This window comes from Myxine glutinosa, chromosome 4, assembly GCF_964187855.1.
Source record: "Myxine glutinosa chromosome 4, kmMyxGlut1.1, whole genome shotgun sequence".
Taxonomy (NCBI): Eukaryota; Metazoa; Chordata; class Myxini; order Myxiniformes; family Myxinidae; genus Myxine; species Myxine glutinosa.
This window is the reverse complement of record NC_136264.1, coordinates 111,729,070-111,755,655: the sequence shown is the minus strand read 5'-3', so window position 1 is coordinate 111,755,655 and position 26,586 is coordinate 111,729,070. Positions and strand designations below refer to the sequence as shown.

At 46.2% G+C, this 26,586-nt stretch overlaps 1 protein-coding gene across 2 annotated transcripts; it reads right to left on the bottom strand.

Annotated features, from left to right (window-relative positions):
- Positions 1–590: 590 nt before the first annotated feature.
- LOC137426240 (uncharacterized) lies at positions 591–19,043 on the bottom strand. Of its 2 annotated transcripts, XM_078776279.1 has the most exons (7): positions 18,684–19,025; positions 17,620–17,730; positions 15,453–15,575; positions 6,807–6,884; positions 1,538–1,682; positions 1,221–1,385; positions 591–1,098 (listed from the first exon to the last, which is right to left on the bottom strand). In XM_078776279.1, the coding sequence occupies exons 1-7, from the start codon at positions 18,799–18,801 to the stop codon at positions 963–965; spliced, it is 876 nt and encodes a 291-aa protein (XP_078632405.1). In that variant the 5' UTR covers positions 18,802–19,025; the 3' UTR covers positions 591–962. The 2 variants fall into 2 exon arrangements, with proteins under 2 accessions (XP_078632405.1, XP_078632406.1); XM_078776280.1 differs by lacking the exon at positions 6,807–6,884 and having other exon boundaries at positions 18,684–19,043.
- Positions 19,044–26,586: the final 7,543 nt, after the last annotated feature.

Sequence of the window (26,586 nt, the reverse complement as noted above, 5' to 3'; positions counted from 1 at the left end):
TAAGTCATATCCAAACAATTGAATTACCACTGTGAACTACTCCAAGTGGACTCCAATCAAGTTGTAGAGACATCAAGGATGATCAAGGAAAATTGGATACACCTGAGTTCAATTTGGAGTGTCATATAGCAAAGGGGTCGAATACTTATTGACTCAAGACATTTCAGCTTTTAATTTTGAATTAATTTGAAAAAGTTTCTAAAAAAACAATTCCACTTTGACATTATGGGGTAGTATGTGTAGATGAGTGACAAAAAGATTGAATTTAATCCATTTTAAATTCTGGCTGTAACACTACAAAATGTGAAAAAGGTCAAGAACGTCAAGTGAATACTTTCTGAAGGCAATGTACGTCGCAGTTCTCTCGATAAGGGTCTGACATGGCACAGGTGCCCTCACAACTTTATCATGGCGAGTGATTGAGTAGACATGAGGTGTAACATGAAGGTGGAAAAAAAATTCAGGAAAACAAAAGGAAACGGAACAAGTTTGTTTCAAGAGAAAAAGAAAACCTACCTACCGGCCCACCAAACCAAATAATCCACCTACTGTCCACTCCTATTTATAAAGAATGCGCTACTAAACCTCTGGACGCACACACAGACCTCATATTCCAAAAAATATGAAAACAAGCTCTGACCATATATTGCTGGACATATAAATCACATATAAACAATTACTCAACGTATTAAGCACACAAACCTTTTCTATGCCGAATGGATTAATATCTCTAGAAACCCCCCTTTGAAAAACATTATGAAACGAGTTTCTATAAATTTTCACAAAACATGTCAAAGCTGTTACTTGTGCAAATGAAGGCCCATAATTTACTTGATTCACTTGGTGCTTTCAGTGTTGACAAAAACATGGTGAATGAGTAGAACAGGTCTAATTTCATTAATTTTGGACTTTAAAAAAAATTGCATCAAAATATCTAAATTCAAATCTTTATGAATCTTGCTCTAATCAAAACATTGATGCATCGATGATCTCAACTTCATGCCGATGGTGCTTCTGCTGCTGTTGCTTCGAAAGCTAAGATTGCTGTAAGAATCACTTCCATGAGAAACTTTCTGAAAACGATACTCGGCCCTTTTCCTGCCACACAACAAACATATGAAAGACTATTTGGTGCAAGTTATGCCTTATGGCCCTGTGGATATGAGCACGAATAAAAGCAAACAAGAAACAGCTTTATTATGTAAAAATTAAACATTTACCAGCAACGCAAGGTGGCAGCAACAGCTGAAAGAAGCAAGATGGCTGCCATAATCAATGCAGCCACAAAGCCAGTATCATGGCGTCGGAATCCTTCCTCCTCTTCGAGCTGCCACCATTCTAGTGTAGCCAATTCACATCGTTCACCTTCAAATCCAGCTGGACAACTAGTAAAATGAATTGACAGGAAAGTTAGATATTATAGAATGCATAAATCACAAAAAAAAAATACATCTCAACTGATATTTGAAATGGAACTACCCAATCGAAATGACATGCAAGAGGCAAAATGAAGGTATGCAGCAGCTTCCACGTATACCTGCAAGAAAAGGAATTTAGCTGAGCAAAGTGGAGACAAGCCCCTCCATTCAGGCAAAAGTTGCTATGAGCCAAGGTGCAGGAAGCAAAATAGCTTGATGTTGTCGTAAGTAGAGATTCTTCTCCGTTAGATAGGTCATTGGTAACTGCAACAGCAAGACATTATTGTTCAATCTCTCGTGCAGCCCTGCCATGTACTTTATGGTATCCACATTTTACAAGTCATTTTTATATTTTGAAAAAAATTTCAATAACCGCTGATACCAACTCGGCAAGAAAAATGTCTCAGGGTTGTTGCGGAACAAAGTTAAACTTGGCAATATTAGACATGGCGATAACGATACATTTCATGATGGTGCGAAGAGACTATTGTCTCTATTACAGTCAACTGTAATACTGCATAGTAACTATATCCATTACAGTCAACCCCCCCTCCCCCGCCTTCCCATGCCTCCTCCCCCCAAGCCCCCTCCCTCCCACAGATCTCCCGATGTCCCTGTTCTCTGCTGTTGTGCTGTGTGCTTCCCTCTCTCCCCCCATCTTCCCTCCCGCTCCCTTTATTGTATGTTTTGTGTGTCCGTTTTTTTGTGATTGATGTTAGCTCTTACACGAGCTTCGATCTTGTATACAAAAAAATAAATAATAAAAATAACTGCTTTGCCAATTTGCCATTCTTGATAAACAATAATCAACATTTGTTGAAAATGGCCGCCAGAACTTAAGTACCCGACATATAAAAATGATGGACATAATGTGAACACCACTATTGTACAGAGTGCATCACCTTGCCTGATTGAGGTGGTTGGTAATTGGTTCACGAGTTATCAAGTGACCACTATATTCGTCATGTGTGTGCGTCTGTCTGTGTGTCTGTGCAGCTGTATGTGTGTCTGTGTGTCTGTCTGTCCGCAGCATAACTACTCGATGATATCATCCGATCTTGATGAAACTTGGGTGGGAGGTTGATATCATGCTCTGGTTGTGTCCTGCCGAGTGGGCGTATTGCGCCCATTGTGGGCGGAGCCACGCCCGAAAAAGATGTCTTTTTAGGGGGTAATCGAGTTCAAGATACATCTTCTCGGAGGGGTTTGGTGGAATCTGACAGGGGTTTCGATATTTGGTTAGGCCAATGTCATGTGTCTAGCCCCACGGAGCTCGATTTTTCATTTTTTTTTCATTCTTAACTTTATTTATTTATTATTATTTTTTCATTTCATTTTTCACCGAATTTTCGGTATTGTGTAGCTAACTAACCTCATAACTGATTATATATTATTTTCTATCTCATTTCATGGTCAGTAACCTTCGTTTTGACATTTCCGGGCCTGGCCTGTCCGGGCCTGTTTCGGTTATAGTCCGTCCTTTGTCATTGAATACCGCTCGCTCGTGAACCATCGTCGTCTCCTGACTTGTATTTTTGTAATTTCTGTTGTAATTTTCTCCTGATCTCGCCATTGTTGGGTAGTCAATTAGTACTGGTGGAAATTTATATCCACAAGTCATGGTTACTTTAATTATCAAATATATTTACCACTGATAAGGAGAAAAAATTAGATAATACAACTTGATGCCAATGTATCAATGGATATGCCTCCCTCCAGGTTAGATGTCAGATCACCGAACTATCGTCATCACCATAAACACATCTAGAGACCAAAATGGAAATAAAAACAAAATATTCACCAAATACAAAAAAGTTATATAGGCCAATTTTATGCATGAAACAAGACAAAACAAGGTTTCCGGCAACTAACGGGGACGCCTCTTCGTGGTGGTTTCTTGGTTGTACCAAGAAAACAACAAGCTAACATCTTCATAGACCATTACGCAAACACAAGTCACATGGGACCCAGAAAAGATGAAATATGTATTACAAGACGCAAACTCAGCTACCAACTTGACACCACCATCACACGCACAAGCAACAAAAATCATCAAAAACTCACAATGTTCCTGGTCCTGACAACATCTCCAATTTACATTTAAAACACCATTTAAAACACGAGCTTTTAGCTTGTTTTACTATATTTATATTTTTTTGAGATGTTGATCATTCATTATAATGTTGTATTAGGTTCTACCTTCTGACGACGCGTTTAAAAAAAAAAGAATGATCACAACATTAAATTTCGTAAAAGCCTCACTCTATTCTCAGTATGAGTAGAGACATCTTGTTCCTGCCTTTAGATGGAGAAAGAGCACAAAAGTCATTTTCATTCACTCTGCATTCACTATTGAAATGAAGGTTCTAGCTGCAAATGCGAGCGCACAATTACTTGTGATTGTCCCTCTGATCTCTGCCCAAAACAGTGGGAAGAGAAATGTCATTCTTGCATCAGTATTCGAAGAGCCAGTGCAGTTTGAAAAATCATGTTCACTACTATATGAATAAAATCACTACTGTATTATTCAAATAATGTCCAAAGTGACTTCTCATTGCTTTTATAGGACATTCTCAATGAATGCATCCACATGACCAATGAAGAACATGTTTACTTTCATGTATGTGTACCCCTCACCTGTATCAAAGCAAATTACATTCTATGTTTTAGGAGTGGCGACATCGGTGAACAGAGAACGACACCACATAAAGTTCACTTCATACACCATCACTACCTTCACCATCACCATCACTACCTTCACCATCACCACCATCGCACTACTACTACATTACTGCTACTTCTACTGCTACTACTACTACTACTTATATTACTACAACCACTCCTGCTACTTCAACTGCTACTACCACTGCTACTTCAACTACTGCTACTACTTCTACTAACTACTACTACTACTACGACTTATATTACTACAACCACTACTGCTACTACAACTTCTACTACCGCTACTTCAACTACTACGACTACTACTACTACTACTACTACTACTTATATTACTACTACCACTACTGCTACTACAACTGCTACTACTACTTCTACTACAACTACTACTACTACTACTACTACTGCTACTACTTATATTACTCCTACCACAATACTTCAACTACTACTACTACTACTACTACCCAACTAATACTATTTGTATTACTACTACCCCTACTGCAACTGCTACTACAACTGCTACTACTACTACTGCTACTTCAACTGCTACTACCACCGTTACTTCAACTACTACTACTACTCCTACTAACTACTACCATACTACTACTACAACTTCTACTACTATTACTGCTACTACGACATTTTATTCTTTAATCCTTCCAAATATTACAGTTTTATGTGAGGTCAGGTGTGAGAGAAGTTTCACTCAGGTCTTTGATGAACCGGCTCGCCAGGCTGGATGTTCGATTGAAGGTGGCAGGTATTTGTAGTTTGTTCAGTTTGCCGGAAATAAGCCACCTATTCTTCACAAAGGACTCTTTGGAATATCTCTAATGTACACCAGCTATTGCTGGCAGACAGGATACCCAGCCTAATGTTCATCTTAGTTAGGGTCGGCACACTTTAGGCCACACCAGCCTATGCATGAAGCACCAATCAGATAATTTATAGTAGGGTCAGGAATCACCCCAGAATAGACAAATTAAAGTTAGTGTGCTAACTCTGCAACGTCCTGTAAAACCAAGCTGACTTTTCACAGATGCCATGAATTTTTTTTACGGTGCAGCCCATCGGGCAAAGTCGTCGAGAACAGTGTTTGTCTGTCCGTATGTATGTACAGTATGTCCCCTCAAACGTACGCCAATCAGAGCTGAGGATACGGTCACATGACAGGGTGATGTGATTCGGTCTGTGATGTCATTACGGCGGTACGCCGGCTGACTCACACACCGCCATTTTGATTCCTGTGCTGTTCAGGCCGGACATATCGTCGAACCAGTCATATATCACAACCGCCATGCTCTATATTTACGTTTTTAATTCAGTGTGAAACATAAACAAACCGATTGTTAAAATGACCATCAAATATCGAAAGCATCGGCGTTACGGGTCTTCCAACGACACAGTACTTATAGGCCTTAGGCTTCATGCCTTCACTTCTCATCCTTTAATCCACTTCGGACAAATTAGTCCAGGTTTATTAATACAGTAGTATTGCTTTTGTAATAATAATAATAATAGTGTTATTACTAACTAGGGCATTGCCCGTACTATATCTATATCTAAAATTATATCCCCCCCCCACTATTTACATGAAATGGTTTGGTCCAAAGCGAACGGCTTCCGGAGTTTGGTAAAGAAATCGCCATCGCGTGCACAAACGCGCAGGAAAGCGAATGAATCGCAAATTCGTTTCGCAAATTCGTTTTTATTAGTTGTAAAACATAGTTTAACGCCAACATAGTTTGCAAACGTGAAATAAATGAATACGCTCTCAAATGTGCCATCCGAGGCAGAGTGTGCCCGCCACGTTCGGCACACGCGATCGTTCGCTGCTCTCTGATTGGTTGAATCGTTTTTTGGACATAGCTCGGTAAGTAATTGTCCGATTAATATGAAACCTTGAAAAGGCACATCCTCGGGTCCCCAGCAATATACCTGGCAAGTTTAAAGTATATCGGACCCGTGGTTGTCGAGAAACAGCGGTCACAGACAAACGTACAAACGTACAAACGTACAGACAGAGATTACTGGAATTATAGATAGATTCGTTTCGCAAATTCGTTTTTATTAGTTGTAAAACATAGTTTAACGCCAACATAGTTTGCAAACGTGAAATAAATGAATACGCTCTCAAATGTGCCATCCGAGGCAGAGTGTGCCCGCCACGTTCGGCACACGCGATCGTTCGCTGCTCTCTGATTGGTTGAATCGTTTTTTGGACATAGCTCGGTAAGTAATTGTCCGATTAATATGAAACCTTGAAAAGGCACATCCTCGGGTCCCCAGCAATATACCTGGCAAGTTTAAAGTATATCGGACCCGTGGTTGTCGAGAAACAGCGGTCACAGACAAACGTACAAACGTACAAACGTACAGACAGAGATTACTGGAATTATAGATAGATAATATAGTAATTATAATCATAACACTGCAATCTCTTTGTCATTATTGCAAAGTTTCTAGATTGAAGCGGTGTATGGTTGGTTCATTGTTGACTCGAAACATAGAATAAACCAGTGTCTCGATGCAAAAAAATATTAATACTTACATTATTTGCTAACTGGTATCCCCACCCAGGTCATACTATCCTCGTCAACTAAAGTATCAAACAAGCGCGGCTACACCGATGTTAGACTTTCGGTCTTGTTTTGTGTCATCTTACAACAAATGGGTTAACTTGAATGAGTCGATAAAAGGAAGAAAGACCTGGAGATGCAATGTCCAGTTGGTTGTTTTTTCTTAAAGCATTTTCATGATTTCCTTCTGCAGCATCTTCGCGGAGCACTGAGAAACAATTTGTACATTATGAGATTCTGTTTATTGCCTTGTTGTAAAAAAGTAAACATTCTTACTTGTTAAACTAATGGTATGTGGGATATTGAAGGAACTGCGCTCCAACGCGAGTCGAAAGAATTGACGCGACCAAAGACGGAATTCGTCCGAGTTGCTTTATTGAAACAAAACAGCTCAGGTATTCTGACAAGCCCGTTTATCGGGCAGCAATATAATACACATTTATGTCGGGAAGTTTGCCCGGCAAAAGCTATACCGGGCATGCCCGGGTGTCAAGGGCGAGCCTTGGAAAGGCGAGTCTGGACCTGCCCGGGCGTGTTTGGCTGCGGCCTGGCAAGTCGAGGCTGGGCGTGCCCGGGCGCTCTGGGCGAGCCCTGGAAAGGCGATAGCGGGCATGCCCGGACGCTCTGGGCGAGCCCTGGAAAGGCGATAGCGGGCATGCCCGGACGCTCTGGGCGAGCCCTGAAAAGGCGATAGCGGGCATGCCCGGACGCTCTGGGCGAGCCCTGGAAAGGCGAGAGCGGGCATGCCCGGGAAAGACGAGACCGGGCGTGCCCAGGAGGTTCGGGCGTGCCCGGGAACAGTGAGTCCGGGCATGCCCAGGAGAGGCGCGTCTGGCCGTGTTCTGGCCGGTGCAAGGCGATTGTGTGCATCCAGCGGTAACCGCTACACACGCCCCTCCAGAATCGACCTGCACCGGCAGGGTCAATTTAAGGGGGGTCCGGATGACCCGGCCGAAGCGACCCCTGGAGGGTCGTGGGGAGGGGACCGACGTGGTGGTGGGTGGTCGAGCGGGGGGAACTGTGGACGGGGGGCGGCCTCGCCGCGGAGGAAGGGCCAACCGTGGTGGTCGGTCGACGTCCATGTGCGCCGGTTTGAGGCGGTCCACAGAAATCCGGTCCGGCCGGCCGCCGAAGTCGACGATGAAAGACTTGTCGCCACGTCGCAGGACCCGGAAGGGCCCGTCGTACGGCGGCCGGAGTGGCCCCCGGTGCGCGTCATGACGCACAAAGACGTACTCCGCTGTGCGAAGCGCCGGGGGGACGTAGGACTGGGGGCCACCATGGCGGGACGTCGGCACGGGGGCAAATCGTCGGGCGGCCTCCTGGAGGTCCGAGCGCTGGCGAGTGGCGGACCAGGGACTGGTAGCGTCGGGCACGAATTCGCCCGGGACGCGGAGCGGCTGGCCGTAGACGAGCTCGGCGGCGGACGCCTGGAGGTCTTCCTTGGGGGCCGTGCGAAGGCCCAAAAGGACCCACGGCAGCCGGTCGGCCCAACCGTCGTCCTGAAGGCCGGCCATGAGTGCGGCCTTCATGGAGCGGTGAAACCGCTCGCACAACCCGTTGGCTTGGGGGTGGTAGGCCGTGGTGCGGTGCAGCGTGACCCCCAACGAACGGGCGACCGCGCCCCAAAGCTCAAACGTGAACTGTGGGCCGCGGTCGGACGAGATGTCCGCTGGTGCGCCGAAGCGCGCGACCCAGGTGGCGACGAACGCCTGCGCCACGTCGGCGGTGGTGGTGGAGGCGAGGGGCACAGCCTCCGGCCACCTGGTGGTCCTGTCCACCATGGTGAGCAGGTGGGTGAACCCCCGCGAGGGGGGCAGGGGACCCACCAGGTCCACGTGGACGTGGTCGAAATGCCGTTCAGGCACGGCGAAAGGTGCCAGCGGGGCCTGGGTGTGGCGGTGGACCTTGACCCGCCTGCAGGCCGTGCAGGCGTTGGCCCAGTCGTGGATGTTTCGTCGAAGGCCGTGCCAGACGAAACGTGCCGACACCAGCTTCTGAGAAGCTTTCCGGCCCGGGTGAGAAAGGCCGTGGATGGAGGCGAAGATGCGGCGCTGCCAGGAAACGGGCACGATGGGGCGAGGCTGGTCCTGGGAGATGTCGCGGAGCAGGACGGTGCCCGCGAAGGGAATGTCGGCCAGGCGGAGGCCCGTGTCCGCCGCACGGAGTGCCTGCACCGAGGCGTCAGTGGTCTGGTCGGCCGCCATGAGCGCGAAGTCCACGCCGAGGTGGACCGCGTTCGCGCTGGCCCGAGAAAGACAGTCGGCCACGGCGTTGTCTTTGCCGGCGACGTGCCGGATGTCCGTGGTGAACTCCGACACGGCGGAGAGGTGGCGCTGCTGGCGGGCCGACCACGGCTCCGTGACCTTAGCCATTGCGTAGACCAACGGCTTGTGGTCGACGAAAGCCGTGAACGGGCGGCCCTCCAGGAGGTGTCGGAAATGGCGAACGGCCAGGAATAGCCCGAGCAGCTCGCGGTCGAACGTGCTGTAGTTTAACTCGTTCGGCCGGAGTTGCCGGCTGAAAAAAGCGAGTGGCTGCCAAACCCCGTCCACCCATTGCTCATGGACGGCGCCCACCGCGTAGTTGGAGGCGTCCGTAGTGAGGGCGATGGGCGCGTTGAGCACCGGGTGAGCCAGCAGCGTTGCGTCGGCGAGGGCCCGTTTGGCGCTGGCGAAGGCCGCATCCATGGCCGCGGACCAAACAATGTCATGCTTGGCCGGCTTGCCCCGGAGGGCCTCGTAAAGGGGCCGCATGAGCTGAGCAGCGCGGGGCACGAATCGGTGATAAAAATTCACCATGCCGAGGAACTCTTGGAGGGCCTTGATGGAACGGGGACGCGGGAACGTGGTGATGGCCTCGACCTTGGTCGGCAGCGGCACGGCCCTGGTCTTGGTGATGCGGTGGCCCAAAAAGTCAACGGTCGTCGCGCCGAAGTGGCATTTGACCGGGTTGACAATTAAGCCGTGCTCGCTGAGGCGACCGAACAGTGTTCGGAGGTGGAGGAGGTGCTCGGCACGGGACGTGCTGGCGACGAGGATATCGTCCAGATAGACGAAAAGAAACGGCAGGTCGCGCAGCACGCCGTCCATCAAGCGCTGGAACGCCTGGGCCGCGTTCTTGAGGCCAAACGGCATCCGCAAAAATTCGAACAGGCCGAACGGCGTGATGACGGCCGTATTCGGGACGTCGGCCGCCCGGACAGGTACCTGGTGGTAGCCCCGTATCAGGTCAATTTTCGAAAAGATGACCCGTCCCGCCAAACGGGCGGAAAAGTCCTGAATATGCGGGATCAGGTACCTGTCGGGGGTGGTAGCGTCGTTGAGATGGCGGTAGTCGCCACACGGGCGCCATCCACCCCCCGGCTTTGGCACGATGTGCAATGGCGAGGCCCATGCGCTATCGGAGCGCCGCACGATGCCGAGGTGCTCCAACGCGTCGAACTCGGCCTTCGCCACGGCGAGCTTGGCCGGGTCGAGGCGGCGGGCCCTGTCGTAGACCGGCGGGCCCGTAGTGGGTATGTGGTGCTCGATCCCGTGCCACACCACGACGGCCGAAAACGTCGGCCGCGGGAGGGCCGGGAATTCCGCGAGCAGGCGAGCGAACTCATTCGCTGCCGGGAGGGCGCACGCCAGTTCGGTCGGCGCGGAGCTGCTCATCGTGCACGCCAGGGAGCTGAAGGTCTCGGCGTTGACAAGGGGACGACGTTTGACGTCGACCAGCAGCCCGTGCGCGCAGAGGAAGTCAGCGCCCAGCAAAGCCATGGGGACGCAGGCGGTCACAAAAGTCCATTGAAAACGCTGGCTGCCGAAGCAGAGGGTGACGACGCGTGGGCCGAAAGTGCGTATGGCCGAGCCATTAGCAGCGACCAAAGAGGGGCCGCAAACGGCGTCCCGCCTGTCCTGCTCGGAGGCGGGTATGACGCTCAGGTGGGCGCCGGTGTCACACAGGAAACGCCGCCCAGATGCTTTGTCCCGAATAAACAGCAAGTTGCCCGAGTGGCCGGCGCTCATGGCTGGGAATGAACGCCGGCCCGGCCGTTTCCCGACCTGCCGAAAGTGCACGGGGGCCGGCACGTCCGAGCCTTGTGTCTGAACCTGGCGTGGTAATAACACCACGCCCGGTCAGGTGGAGGCCCCGGCCGTCGTGTCGGAAGCGGGCGGTGCGGCGTGGCGGCCGCCAGTTGCACCGGCAGTTCGGCCTCCAACCGCGCAGGGCACTCGGGCGTCGTGGGCGTCGCCTCGGATGACGGCGGGCTCCAGGTAACCGCGCCGATGTGCTGGCCCACCGAGGAGATCTTGTCGGTTTCCCTGGCGAGGGCGCGGGAATCCGTGATCAACGTGCCAGCCAGGGCGAGGCGTACCAGGTGAGGCAGCTGGTGAAGGAACAGCTCGCGGAACAGAAAATCCGGAGAGTGCTCACCGAGCAACGAGAGCATATAGTCCATGCGCTCTGACGGGCGCGTGTCGCCGAGCTCGGGCAGAGCGAGCAGGCGCCGTGCGCGTGCTGCCGGTGAGAGGGCGAAAGCGTCGAGGAGGAGTGTCTTCAGCGCGTCGTATTTGTCAGCAGCCGGCGGGTGCTCGAGGAGGCTCAAGGCGCGGGCCGCGGTGGCGGAACCGAGCGCCGCCACAACATGGCGGAAGCGGGCGTCGTCCGCGGTGATGCCTCGCAGGGCGAACTGAGAGTCCGCCTGAGCGAACCAAACAACCGCGTGAGCCTCCCAGAAGGTAGGCAGTTTAAGCGTCACTGCCGTATCCATGTCGGTAGGTCACCAATGAAGGAACTGCGCTCCAACGCGAGTCGAAAGAATTGACGCGACCAAAGACGGAATTCGTCCGAGTTGCTTTATTGAAACAAAACAGCTCAGGTATTCTGACAAGCCCGTTTATCGGGCAGCAATATATATACACATTTATGTCGGGAAGTTTGCCCGGCAAAAGCTATACCGGGCATGCCCGGGTGTCAAGGGCGAGCCTTGGAAAGGCGAGTCTGGACCTGCCCGCGCGTGTTTGGCTGCGGCCTGGCAAGTCGAGGCTGGGCGTGCCCGGGCGCTCTGGGCGAGCCCTGGAAAGGCGATAGCGGGCATGCCCGGACGCTCTGGGCGAGCCCTGGAAAGGTGATAGCGGGCATGCCCGGACGCTCTGGGCGAGCCCTGAAAAGGCGATAGCGGGCATGCCCGGACGCTCTGGGCGAGCCCTGGAAAGGCGAGAGCGGGCATGCCCGGGAAAGACGAGACCGGGCGTGCCCGGGAGGTTCGGGCGTGCCCGGGAACAGTGAGTCCGGGCATGCCCGGGAGAGGCGCGTCTGGCCGTGTTCTGGCCGGTGCAAGGCGATTGTGTGCATCCAGCGGTAACCGCTACAATATGTTCTTAATTTGATGTACTCATTTTAATGAACATATGATAACAAGAAAACTAGAGCAATGTCACTGTGTCACCAATATGCTTCCGCATAGTCCCACAATGGGTAGATGCCCTCGTTCACTGTCCTAAAAATAAACAAGTTTGATTTAAATCCCTTCAGCTGTTTTCAAGTATCACACTTTCACCAGCCATGACAAGTTTCACATCGATCGGTGAAGCGGTTTCAGAGAAGGGATTTTTTTTTTTTACAAATATCGGCTTTCTAGCTAATATGGCTGCCACACCACGTGACATATGACATTTAAAAATGCACACTCTGCATATGTATGGGTAGGAGATCACGTTTGTGAAGTTTCGTGTTGATCGGATAAGGTTCGTTTTTCTATCCAATATGGCTGCCAAACCACGTGACCTACGACATCATCATTTTCAAACTATATGCAACAGTGGTGTTAGAAGATATTTGTAAAATTTCACATCGATAGGGTAAGCATTTTCAGAGATATATTTATTTAATATTTTCCTTCAATCCAATATGGCTGAAAACACGATGTGACCAATGATGTTTTTGTGATCATCTTTTAATCGCAATGCCAAGTCAATGACATACGTAAAGTTTCAAGTCAATCAATTTGGTGGTTTGAGAGAAGATGTTTTTTTTATGGTTTTAGGTTAAATCCAATATGGCTGCCAAACCATGTTACATATATCACAAATTTAATATTTCAATACAAATGGGTCATATATCATGTGCATGCAATTTCAGATTTTTAGGATAAGGAATTCCATTAAAACATTTTTGGCTGGTATACCACTTCGCCGATGATGTCATCATTATGATGCTTTTGTTCCCCATTGGGTGTACTTGACAATGTGCCAAGTTTCAAATTTTTCCATTCAGCGGTTTCCGAGAGATTAAAAAAATTATTTGCGTTTAATCCAAGATGGCTGCCATACCACGTGACCTATGAATTTGCATCCAATTGACCTGAATTTTTAATTTACTATTTGAGCTTTTTGTCATCAAGTTTTCAACAAAGCTTTATTATGAGAATATGCAGAATACAAATTAATAATCTGGTCAAAAGGTCAAAGGTTAACGTCACATAAAATCGTCAGTTTTCTTCCAATTGACCTGAAATTGTCAGAATTTGCATGTTGGGCCACTGAATTGGTTATTCACCAATGAAATGCTTGAAACCGATTGTTTTTATATCAAAAGGTCAAAGGTCAAGGTTGCATAACATCGTCAATTTTCATCCAATTGACTTGAAATTTGAGCAAGGTTTGCATATTGAGTCACTGAAACCTATTGCTTTTGAGGTCAAAAGGTCAAGGTTGCCTAAAATCATCAATTTTTTGTATTTTTTTTTAGCTGCTTTCATCAGGTTTTGCATACAGAAGAAGTCTAAATACAAAGAGGATGCGGATGGGCTTTGCATTTTCAGAAGCTTTCTAGTCTGGTTAATTTTAGCTCACCTGGAACGAAGTTCAGGGGAGCTTATGCAATAAGATGATCATTATGCGATGGCGCATTGTCCGTCCGTCAGTCCGTCCGTGCGTCAATCCGTCCGTCCGTGACCACTTGAAACTCCTTCTCCGAAACCGCTGATGGGATTGTGACCAGATTTGCCACAAATGATATTTGTTGTGTTGTGAATAAAGTTTGTTCACGACATAAAAAAAAAATCGGAGTTTAAGGGGGTCTACCGGGGTCAAAGTGGATCCAGGTTTGACCCCCCCAAAATAGGATTTGCTTTTTCCTCTGAAACTACAAACACTATTTCGATGAAACCTGACCACAACCTTCATCACCCATGATGTAGCGAAGTTTGTTCAAGGAACTAAGAAAATCAAAGTCTGAGGGGGTCTGTAGGGGGTCAAGGTGGGTCCAGGTTTGACCCCCAAAATAGGTATTTGCTTTCTTTTCTGAAACTACACACACAATTTTGAAGAAACTTGACCACAACCTTCACCACCCGTGATGTACCAATGTTTGTTTGTTTGTTCATGGCATTAAAAAAAATCTGCACTTTTGGGGGTTTACGGGTGGGTTGCCCCCCAAAATAGGTATTTGCTTTCTGCTCAGAAACACCACACACACAATTTTGATGAAACTTCACCACAACCTTAATCACACATGATGTAGCAATGTTTGTTCAAGGCATTAGAAAAAATGGGGTCTTAGGAGGTACAGTATATGGGGTTGGGGGAGGCGGGGTTCCCCACAAATAGGTTTTTTTGTTTGTTTGTTTGTTTAAAGTCTTATGATTATGTTAGTATGATTCGACATGCTGCCCTGTCTTCTAGCAACCATTTAAATTGGTTTAAAATACCCTTAGTCGGTGCAGTATACTGTTTATTCTACCAGGTGAGCGCCAGGGGTATTGCTCCTTTTTTTTTTTGTTTCTGGTCTGTATCTCAGTAAGTAATTGAGGCAGGTTTATGAAACGTATGTGGTATATGTAGTTTGAGTTGTATCGATAGATGTGCCTTTTACTGAGTTTATGCTTCAGCCCTCTCATGTCAAGGCCATATCTCAGTTAGTAAGTGAAGCAGGAGAGGTGGGTAAAGTCATGATGTATATATACTCTCTATCTTGTGCAGATATGCCTTGTTTGACGTTATTGTGGGGATAAGACTTCATAACATCATAACTCGCCCAATGAGAACATGTCTCATGCCACATTTGCCCCTTTAAATGCGATTAGGTGCTATTTTTGCTGTTACACAGAAGAGGATCCACAACTGGTTGGCTTCTGTGTGCCTTTTTGAGTCAACCTGAGCCTTTAACTCTCCCACACCTCTATTCCACACTTTTAGGTTAAGGGTATTACATCACAAGTGGCTATTTTTATTCTCAGCAGGTCCCTAGTTTGAGATGTTTTTCAGCAACAGCTCTGAATAATTCCCAAGTGATTAGTTGATCACTTATTGTCTCCATGGTGATCGGGTTTCATTATCCAAGTGGTTTACTCATTTCCATTGTTTATTCTGTTCCTGAGCACTATATTTGTTCATCAATTGCATCACATTTTGATCATGCAGAACATATTCTGAGCATTTGGTTCCATTAAAAAAACATTTAAGAAACAGCACAATTAAGAGTGAGATGGCCAGATGAGAAACAACAAGTTAACAGGAAGTGTTTTGCACACACACAAATATTGATCTGTTATATGGAGGCAGTGAAGTTCAGGTGAGGATGGGGAGGTGGGTATAATGAATAAATATGAGATTGTCGGGGTGTGTAATTGATGTCAGTTCTGCCTGGTCACATGCTTTTGGGGGAGTCTGCAACTTTGCAGTAAAACTTAATTCCTATTCTCGTGAGATCCCAAGAGGTAAATGCAATAAACCTTTGGCTATTTAGAGATATATGTATCAACTCGACTTGCATAAACAGAGCTCACCGTGACATGTTTTTCCATCGGGGAGCAGTCGGTATCCTCTGGGACAGAGACAGCGGAATGAACCTGGTTCGTTGGCACAGCCCAATGTGCAGCCATGGTTCCAAAATGAACACTCATTCTGGTCTGCACTCACATATAGAATCAACTTGTGTTTGCTTTTTATTCTTAATTTGCTCCTGTGAAATTCAAAAGGGTCAATGATCAGCGTTCGTTAATTTGAATAATTACTCATATCCAATCATAGCAAATGACCTTCCATTAGCTCCATCGGTGCATGAGGACCCTCACCACTACGTGATTTGCAAGGACAGTGCTAGACAATCAACAAATCATCATACTATGAAGAGACCACCTTTCGAGGCCATTGAACTCCCCCCCCCTCCCCCCGCAGAGCAGGTGTTGGCCTTTTTCGGGCACTGTGGTCCCCTTTTTGAAGCAATGTTTTATGGCCGGATGCCCTTCCTGCCGCCAGCGCTGTGAGTCGCCTCTTGCGACACACAGGGAATTACCAGTGAACTGGTGCTCAATTTGCCGACTTCAGAAGGATGACAGGCTGAGTCAACCCCCCTGGTGTTAATTCAGCGATTGACCGGGATTTGATACGGTCTGGCATCCCAAGTTGTTCTCAAACTCTGCTTTGGGCAATCAAGGCCAACTCTACTCTTGGGTTACTTCCTGTACCCTCATAGCTAATGCATGGATGTCAATGGAACCCTTTCTTTTCCTCTCCCTGCCAAGGCTGGAGTGCCCCAAGGCAGTGCTCTTGGCCCAGTCCTATTCCTGATCATCAATGATCTCTCTGACTCTCTGGATAATCCCCTTTATCTATCCGCTGATGTCTTTACCCTTTGCCGTGACATCTCTCATCCTTCAGACAGGCAGGGTGCAACCTCTTCCCTCTCTTCAATCCTTGATAAAATCGCAAGCTCAACAATGGATGGAGGTCCTAACACTTGGAGCTGGTCAAACACTTGGAATATGGCTTTCAATCCTGACAAATGTCAATCTCACTATCTTTCTGCGAAAGGATCATCTGGCAAACCCCCCTATCTACTTCCTTAACATCCTCTTGAATAAGTTCTGTCATTCAAACTCCTGGCTCTCACGATCAGGCATGATCTTGATTCGACAAAAAACATTTCTAACTTGACTTCCAAAGCCAGCCCCCAACTGGGCATCCTTCATCATGCAAAGTCCTTCCTTGGCACACCTGAACTCCAATACACCTACAAAGCCTTCATCCGCAGCTTGTCGGAGTATTGCTCTCACCTTTGGGCTCCTTGCTCAGCTTGATGCCATGGAAACCAAGGCCTTCAACATCCCGTGATGAAACTGAGTCTACGGTGGGTCTATAACTTTCCCATCACAGACAAGTCAGTGGTCTCTATCTTCTAACGCCTCCTTTCTGGTATTGCACCCTCTCCTCTTTCCATGCCCCTCCCCCCCCCCCCCCCACCCCCAGGTTTCTGCAAGATGCACACAATCCACCAGCAACCCCCTTCTGGTGACAATTACTGCTCACGTCCACTCATTCGTTTGTCTTTTTTCCCGTATATGGAACCAACTTCCACACTCTCTTCAATCTCATTCTTCACCACCATCTCAGTAGATCACCCACCCCACTTCCCCCCATCCAAAACCATATTTTCTACCCCTGTGAACACCTACACCCAAGCCCAGCTTTTTCAAATTTCCAGCTTTTTCTTCCAATTTTTCCTTCCTGAGATCTTGCAATTTCAAGATCTGATCTGGCAAAATGGAAGTTTATCCCCACATTCCTTATTTGTTGAAGTCTCCCTTTGTTTTGTCCCTCAACCCTGCTGTCGGTTTGTTTCTCGACTCCCCTCTCCCAACTCTTTTTGCTGTTCCTTTTGTTCTGTTGCATCCTTATCTATTTAGCTCTTCCTTGAGCCTTCACTATGTATACAGTTGAACAGTACATTCTTTACAGACACGCCACATTCTAATTGTACAATGGACATAGTTTGTAGAGGTACTCATTTGAAAAAAGACAACGTGCAATACTGGCTACAATCAGGTGGCGCCTTGGCACATTACGTACAGACAGACAGACAGACACAGACAGACAAACTACCAAACCCAAGTGCAATACCTTCTCATTTGGTGAGGGTAACTACTATGGTTAAGATGATAAACCTCAGCCTACCATGGCAGCTCTTTCCATCAGAACTCATTGTGTATCCTTGTCCACATGTACAGCCCCAAACTCCATCGGTCTCTTTACAGCTGTGAGCGCACTGCGCGCAACCATTCCGCTCTGCAATGGACATGTTACTCTATTTCAGCTCCACATGTGCATACACCATAGAAGAGGCTTTTGATCATTTACCACTTGGATACATTTGTACAGAAATAAAAACTGTTGAATTGAGTCAAGGACATAAATATGTTGTCTTTCTGTCTTCCACCGACTCTTTCCCGGCCGAGCTCCCCCAGCTCTCTCTGTGCTCTGTCCCCCAAATATTCCTACAGGTCGCACAAGATCTGCCAGCAACCCTCTTATGGTTAAACTGCCAAAATCAAGACTCTCTGCTCACCTTCACTCTTTCATTCCTCTTTACTCCCGCCTCTGGAACAAACTCCCTCACTCTCTTCAATCCCACTCCTCCCTCCAGGTCTTTAAAACAGCTGTTCACCACCATCTCTTACGTTCCCCCATACAAAACCTTGATCTTTTCTACCACCATTAATTCACCCCAGATCCACTTTTTTAAAATACCAACTTCTTTCCTGGAAGTCCTAGCAATGTCCATCTGTTTTTACCTCTCCTACCCCCCAACCGCTCTTCCCATGCTCCTCCCCCAAAGCCCTCTCCCTCGCACAGATCTCCCGATGTCCCTGTTCTCTGTTGTTGTGCTTGTGTGCTTCCCTCTCTCTCCCCATTTTGTCGACCGCTCCCCTTATTATATGTTTTATGTGTCCGTTTTTTTTTGTGATGAATGTTAGCTCTTACATGAGCCTCGATCTTGTATAGAAAAAAATAAAAAAAATACAAAGAAAAGTCCTAATACAATCTTGTTTTCTCAAGGCTTGCAGAGAAATTGCACCATCACATGTCGTTCATTTCACTTTGTGCTCACATTCTTTTAAAATCCCCCCTCTCTGAAATATTGATCTTCCAAGTGTTAAAAAAAAAACGATTCATCATTTCAAATTCCCTTTTAATTTTATATTTTCAAAACAAAACAACAAACCAAATTCTAAACATACCTTGACATTCCAAGGAAGTGTCGGATGAGCATGACTCTTTCGCTTTGTCTTCTCCATCCACTCCTGTCATTAACAGACCCAGAAAGGAGACCAGTAGAGTCTGTTTGAGCATGGTCATTGTGGCTCCAGGGTTGTCGAACGAGTGCGAGATTATAAAGAAAAGCTTCTCGTTTCACAAATCAGACGCATGCATCGTTTTAGAATTTAGATCAACCAGATCAGTAACATACAAAATGTACCCTTGCCTCCATTTGCAGAATCAATGATCATCAAGAATGATCAAGCTTGTTAAACGTCAGAGTCCGTCTTGGTGGCCTAGTTTTCAATTCTGTTCGTTGATGCAAACCTCTGTCCGCGGCTGTTTTTTAAAAACCATTTCAACTTGGCAGTGAAGTTCGAAATGCCTTGCCAGCCTGCGAGGTACATCAAGCAGACCAATGGCAGGCCTGTAGCTAAGGCAATGAAGGTGGTGGCCTAGATGAATGAGCCAATAATGTGGGGAGTTTGCTTTGAACCTAACCAGGTTAAGGGCATATCTTGCTCTCTGCATTCTGGGGACTACTTTCTATAATCACCTCTGCAATGCCTGTATAATGGCTAAATAGAATGCTGTGAAGATCTTGTGTCCCTGAAGCTTCTAAGACCTCAATGAACATTGACACAAGGTTGAACAAGAAAAAGAGCAAATCAGAGATTGCAAACCCTCGCCAGGATGTATTTTCAGTGTTTTTTAAGGCTTATGTATTATAACAAATATGGCGGCCGAACCACGTGTCAGATGACGTCATCATTATTTTTTTATAAAACTAATTTATTCCTAGATTATGCACAAGAAATTTCATCTTGATCGGATGAAGTTTTGTACTTGTCGAATTATGACGTCATAATGGAAGCACCTATGACATCATCATTAACATATTTTATTCCCCATGGAGAGTTCGTTACAATGAGCCATGTCTCAATTTTTTATATGCAGCACTTTCGGAGACATCGAGGTGCAACGTTTTTCGGTTTTTACAAGATGGCGGCTGAACCACGTGACCTATGACGTCATCAATATTTTTCTCTCCACAAATTTATGCTTACAGGACGCTTAAGAAATTTCATCTTGATCGGATGAAGTTTTGTACTTGTCGAATTATGACGTCATAATGGAGGCGCCTATGACATCATCATTAACAAATTTTATTCCCCATGGAGAGTTCTTTACAATGAGCCATGTCTCAATTTTTTCTATTCAGCGCTTTCGGAGATAAAGAAGTGCAAATTTTTTCGTTTTTCCATGATGGCGGCCGAACCACGTGACCTATGACGTCATAATTATCACTAAAAAATTATACAGGTGGAGTTGCACCTATGGTGAAAATTTCCTGTTGATCGGACCAACGGTTGCAGAGAAAATCATATTTCTTCTGTGCTGACAAACAAACAGACAAACAAACAGACTCAAATGCAATACCCTCTACTCTGGCCAGGGTAATAAGCACGCTCACGAATGCACAATGGAGGAAGTGGGAAGGGGAGGGTGATGAGAAAGGATGCACTTATTTATTTATTTATAATTACCCGGTACCTAACATATAATACATCACATATAGGACAAACACGTTAAGACAAATCTGTGTGCTTTTGCACAAATTACAAAGACATGAGCAGACAATGGACAAATAAGCTAATTCGATGGGATTTGAATATGGTGTCACAACATGTTGCGTCCTCACGCTCACATGAGAATGCTAAGCAGGCCCAGGCCAAGGTCAAAATGAGATTCGGTAATGTGTACAGTCATAATTGCTGCAGGGCTTCATGTATTTTTTTTTTCCATAGAAGATCGAAGCTTGTGAAAGGAACGAGGTGACATGGAGAAAAAGCAACAAACTGACAATGGGGGAACAATTGGTTGCAATAAGCAAAGGAATGAATGAACAGGAAAAGGGTGAGAGACAGGGAGAGAGACAGGGAAAGAGAAATAGAAAGACAAAGATAAATAGAAAGACAAAGAGACAGAGACAGAGACAGAGACAGAGACAGAGAGAGAGAGAGAGAGAGAGAGAGAGAGAGAGAGAGAGAGAGAGAGAGAGAGAGAGAGAGAGAGAGAGAGAGAGAAACAGCAACCTTCATGTAACGGGGTTGATTAAGTTTGGTGGGGTTAATGGGGGTTGAAAATATTGTTAAGGATATGGCTTAGGGGTAATTGGGAATATATTACACAAGTTATTTCAAAGTGTTTGTCAGCCTAAGTGTGTGTAATTACTGTAACTAGCATGCCTCGGCGTGCTCCGCGTGCCTCACCACACGTCGTTTCAGAGGGATAGGCATCTTTCACCATTTCGGTGTCTTTTGGGTCTTCATTGTGTTTTGGGTCTTCAGGGCCATTTGGGTCTTCAGGGTATTTTGGATCCTCTGGGCCTTTAAGGGTATTTTGGGTCTTCAGAGTCTTTGGGGTCTTTTGGGTCTTTGGTGTCTTCAGGGGCTTTTGGGTATTAAGGGTCTTTTGTTTCCTCTGAGTCTTTAAGAGTCTTTGGGGTATTTTGGTTATTTGGGGGGTGTTTAAGGGTCCTTTGGGTCTAAAGGGTATTTAAGGGTCTTTGGGGTCTTCAGGTTGTTTTGGGTCTTCAGGGTGTTTGGGGTCTTTTGGGTCTTTGGGGTCTTTTGGGTATTCCAGGTCTTTTGGGTATTCTGGGTCTTTTGGGTATTTAGGGTGTTTTGGGTCATCGGGGTATTTTGGGGTCTATTTGGGTCTTCAGGGTGTTTTAGTTATTTGGGGGTATTTGGGGCCCTTTGGATCTAAAGGGTATTTAAGGGTCTTTGGGGTCTTCAGGGTGTTTTGAGTCTTCAGGGTATTTTGGGTCCTTGGGGTCTTCAGGGTCTTTAAGGGTATTTTTGGTCTTCAGGGGTCTTGGTGGTCTTAAGGGTCTTGGGGGAATTAAAGGGTCGTCAAAGGTCTGAGGGGTCTCAGCAGTCTAAACGTAATTAAGAGGGTTAATTAAGAGGGTGTTCATTTAATTTGAAGAAGAAGAAGAAGACGTTTTTGTCGCATAAACATGACGAAATAACCATATACGTTTGTTCTATTAATCTATACCAGTAAGGTCGAAAGAAAAAGAAGCGTATACAGAGGTGTGGGAAAATAACGTTAGGCTGGAGACCAAACCTGAAATGGGAAGATTTGCATTTGGCCTATTTTACTGCAGGGGTTCCAGGAATACACACAACAAATCGTTGTGATTGGTCCAAATAACGTTAGGCTGGAGACCAAACCTGAAATTGGAAAAACAATATAGCCTATTTTACGCCAGGGGGTCCCAGGAATACCCACCCAAAATGTCGTTGCGATCGGTTCAGCCGTTTTTGCGGTACCTTCGAACGGACGGACAGACAGACAGACAGACAGACGGACAGACGGACATTTGGTGAATTATAGTAAGATTAATGAGGCAGTGTCATGGTTGTTTTAGGAAGCTCCCTTGCTTCTTCCATCCCAAACTGTTTGTGTCTATGCACCCATATCCCCACCTTGGCGCTTATTGTGGTTTTCCCCATTGTAAGTTTTCCTTTTATAATAAATGGCAGCTGCATGGACCCGACATTGTGAAGGGTGGGAGTGCACCTGTGAAACCAGGAAGTCGAATGGGATGGAAGCCTCCAAAACTAGGTACTCCAAAGTGAGGGGGAAGGGCAGTGCACTGGAGGGCGGCCAATCAGCATGTGCCGGGCGGCCAATAGCGCCGACCCGAGAGAAACTATGAAAGGATCTGTTACATACGGACCTGCAAACCTGAAGACCAAACCTGAAATTGGAAAAACAATATAGCCTATTTTACGCCAGGGGGTCCCAGGAATACCCACCCAAAATGTCGTTGCGATCGGTTCAGCCGTTTTTGCGGTACCTTCGAACGGACGGACAGACAGACAGACAGACGGACAGACGGACATTTGGTGAATTATAGTAAGATTAATGAGGCAGTGTCATGGTTGTTTTAGGAAGCTCCCTTGCTTCTTCCATCCCAAACTGTTTGTGTCTATGCACCCATATCCCCACCTTGGCGCTTATTGTGGTTTTCCCCATTGTAAGTTTTCCTTTTATAATAAATGGCAGCCGCATGGACCCGACATTGTGAAGGGTGGGAGTGCACCTGTGAAACCAGGAAGTCGAATGGGATGGAAGCCTCCAAAACTAGGTACTCCAAAGTGAGGGGGAAGGGCAGTGCACTGGAGGGCGGCCAATCAGCATGTGCCGGGCGGCCAATAGCGCCGACCCGAGAGAAACTATGAAAGGATCTGTTACATACGGACGTGCAAACTTTCCTCGTTTTAACCCGAAACCGTGACCACTGGTTTATTTCCATTTCCGGGGTGTCACCGTCTGACGGCACAGTCGTAAAGCTGATTTCAGGATCGTGAAGAGCGGAAACTGCTCTCTCTGCACCCTGGACTCGGACTGTCTCTCTCTCCTCTCTCCTCTCTCCTCTCTCCTCTCTCTCCCCTCTCTCCTCTCTCCTCTCTCCTCTCTCCTCTCTCCCCTCTCCCCTCTCCCCTCTCCCCTCTCTCCTCTCTCCTCTCTCCTCTCTCCTCTCTCCTCTCTCCTCTCTCCTCTCTCCTCTCACTCCTCTTTATACTCTTCCCCTTGGCTCAGTTCCTTGTTCAGCTGTACACCAGCACTTTGTTACTGAAGCTCTCTTGGTACGGGTTCCTGCTGTTTGTGGTGAGCTGTGGTGCCAGACAAGTGGACGAGCGCTTCGAGTCGCTTGAGCTTTGGAGCATTTTGGCTGGAGGTTTTAGTTGCGAGCCGGAACGCTCAAGCTGCAGGTTTCTTTTGTGTCTCATCTCATCTGTCCTGCCACCCGAGAGTGAGTGGGTCCTTTAAGTTAAATACATAAGATGATCACTGACACTGTGGGCGCAAGGAATATTATTATTTATTTATTTATTGGTATCAGTTGTTTCTCTGCTTGCGGCCGTGCTCCCTTCCTTTCTCCCCCTGTTCTTCCAGAAGTTGTTCTGGTTATTAAATTCTTCCTGTAAAGGAGAACCTGTGTTGTGGACATTGGGGAATGCGGAAATCCTTGCATGTAGATTCGGCATGGCTGTGTGACTCTGTTGCTAACACGTGAGCAAATTAACAGCAGAAGTGGGGACATATTTGACGCATTCCAACCTGGTGAGCGCTTCGGTCTTCAGAGGCCCAGTGCCTTCACAATATTGTGTGTAGGGATGGGGCGATGACATGAAATGGTAGTGGACTGCCTGATTCAAGCACTGGAGGGTAGAGTGCAATTGCTCGGTCTCAGGAAGATGTTTCTCGAAGCTGGAGAAAAAATAAATAACAGTCGTACCCGAATATAATGGCTTCATTTCCTTAACAAGATAGCATGTAGCCATGTAGAGGGCACCGTACTTATGCAAAAGGTGATGTTAAGCAGGCCGTCCCTACTTCAATCAGGAAGGCAAGGGGAAAAAGAAGAATAAATGAACTGGGATCCCACATAAAGTGAGCAATAGTATCCATTTTGGACCAGTGCCATTATCAAATTCCGAAGAATTAAAATTTTGTGACAAAGCAGTGGTCGTCAGGTTCACGATGTTTTTTCGTTCAAAATCATGGTAGATTAGCAAACCTATACATTTTTGGAAACGTTATTACATGGAAAATCTGAAAATCAATGTTTACATTTGCCAATTCCGACCAATTCGATTCGACCAATTCGACCAATCGACCAATTCCATTCGACCAATTCGACCATTCGACCAATCGTTTCGATCGACCATTCGACCAATTCGATCGATTCGATTCGATTCGATTCATCGAATTCGATTTGATCGACCATTCGACCAATTCGATTTGCCAATCAATTTGACCGACCTTTGCTTGTGTGGAACGGACTGTGAAAACGATGCGGACTATATTGTCGGATACGACACACAGGACAGTGATGACGAACTCTAAATGGCATATTCTGTAATCGTGTATGTTTGATGCCATTGACTGCCTGTGTATATTTTGTCATTGACTGCCTGTGTAGATGTGAAGTTATACTGACTGCATGTGTATATATGATTTTGCTGACTGCCTGTGTATGTTTGGTGATATGAATTATCGTGACACATTTTGATGTTATTAACTGCCTGTACAAAATGATAACATGTATTTGATTATGCAACTTATCGCGAATATAAAGACAGTATTTTGCAATTCAAAACCTTTGATTCGTGTCTTACCATTCCCCATAGCACTAATTTGATACTTTCATTGGATTCCTTGTCCCTGAAAATATAGGTTTAGTATATTTAAAAAAGTTTTTAGGTAATTCGAGGCAGAAATAGAACAAAATATGTATTTTACAGTGGCCATTTTGAAAATCCAAAATGGCCGCCATACAGGTGTCTCTCCAAATGTAAACATTGATTTTTAGTTTCCTTATGCTATAACCTTTCCAAAAATGTATAGGTTTGCTAATCTACCATGATTTTGAACGAAATATAATTTATTGACATAGTGAACCTGACTATGGAAGATTTTTAACCAAAAATTGCGTTTCATTTGAAAAATGAAAAATAAATACACAAGCTCATTATTCTCTTGTCTATATTTTGCACTATTTTAAACGGAACAATCCGGCCACAAATGAATAAACCATTTACCACAGATGCTGATTGTCAATGATGTGGGTGTAAAGGTCATTAGCAGTCAGAGAGGAGAGCCGAGTGACAAGAGGCATGTGGTTACAGGATAAATATAGTAAAACCTAGAATGGCACTTTGTATAGAGCAGAACTCCACCAGGCTGAGCAGTTTACGTTTTGTATCCCACTTATAGGCTGGATCTGGATTCGAACCTGAACCAAAATCGAATCGCCTTGTTCTTGTCATTTACCCAACTCATCCACCAAGTTTCGTCCAAATTCGTCCCCAACTTTTTGAGATATTGTGCTATATATCGGGCTTGGCCCCATCACTCAATGGTGAAGATTTTTTAAAATCTCGTTTCCGGATCTGTGGATTCGAATCTTCACCAAAATTTTAACAATTCCTGCTTCTCAGACACTTAAACTGTTCACCAAGTTTCCGCCGAATGCGTCCACAACATTTTGAGAGATTGTGCTATGTATCGGTTTTAGCCCGATCACTCAATGGTGAAGAATAATTTTAAAAAATTATCTGATCTGGATCCGGATTCGGATTCGGATCTTCACCAAAATCGAATCGATTCATCCTAGTCACACACCCAACATATCCACCAAATTTTATCGCAATCAATCAACAACTTTTTGAGATGTTGTGCTACATATCGTTTTTGGCCCCATCACTCAATGGTGAAGAATTTTTTTTTTTAAATCTCGTTTCCGGATCTGTGGATTCGAATCTTCACCAAAATTTCAACAATTCGTGCTTCTCACACAAGTAACCTGTCCACCAAGTTTCATCCCAATCAATCAACAACGTTTTGAGATATCGCGCCAAATAATGGTAATGGAGACATCAATATCGGTTTTATCCCGATCACTCAATGGTGAAGAATATTGGTTCACGAGTTGTCAAGTGACCACTATATTCGTCATGTGTGTGTGTGTCTGTCTGTGTGTGTGTGTGTGTGTGTGTGTGTGTGTGTGTGTGTGTGTGTGTGTGTCTGTCCGCAGCATAACTACCTGATGATATCATCCGATCTTTATGAAACTTGGGTGGGAGGTTGATATCGTGATCTAGTTGTGTCCTGCCTAGAGTGGGCGTATTGCGCCCATTGTGGGCGGAGCCACGCCCGAAAAAGATGTCTTTTTAAGGGGTAATCGAGTTCAAGCTACATCTTCTCCGAGGGGTTTGGTGGAATCTGACAGGGGTTTCGATATTTGGTTAGGCCAATGTCATGTGTCTAGCCCCACGGAACTCGATTTTTCATATATATATA

Bases quoted from the DNA above. Each gene is read 5' to 3' on its own strand.
- LOC137426240 (XM_078776279.1), bottom strand. From the start codon at position 18,801: ATGACCATGCTCAAACAGACTCTACTGGTCTCCTTTCTGGGTCTGTTA. The intron at 17,731-18,683 runs GTATGTTTAGAA...TGTCCATTGCAG, and splicing joins CACTTCCTTGGAATGTCAAG to AGCGGAATGGTTGCGCGCAG. The intron at 1,683-6,806 runs GTCTTTCTTCCT...TTGCTGTTGCAG, and splicing joins ACTGGACATTGCATCTCCAG to TTACCAATGACCTATCTAAC.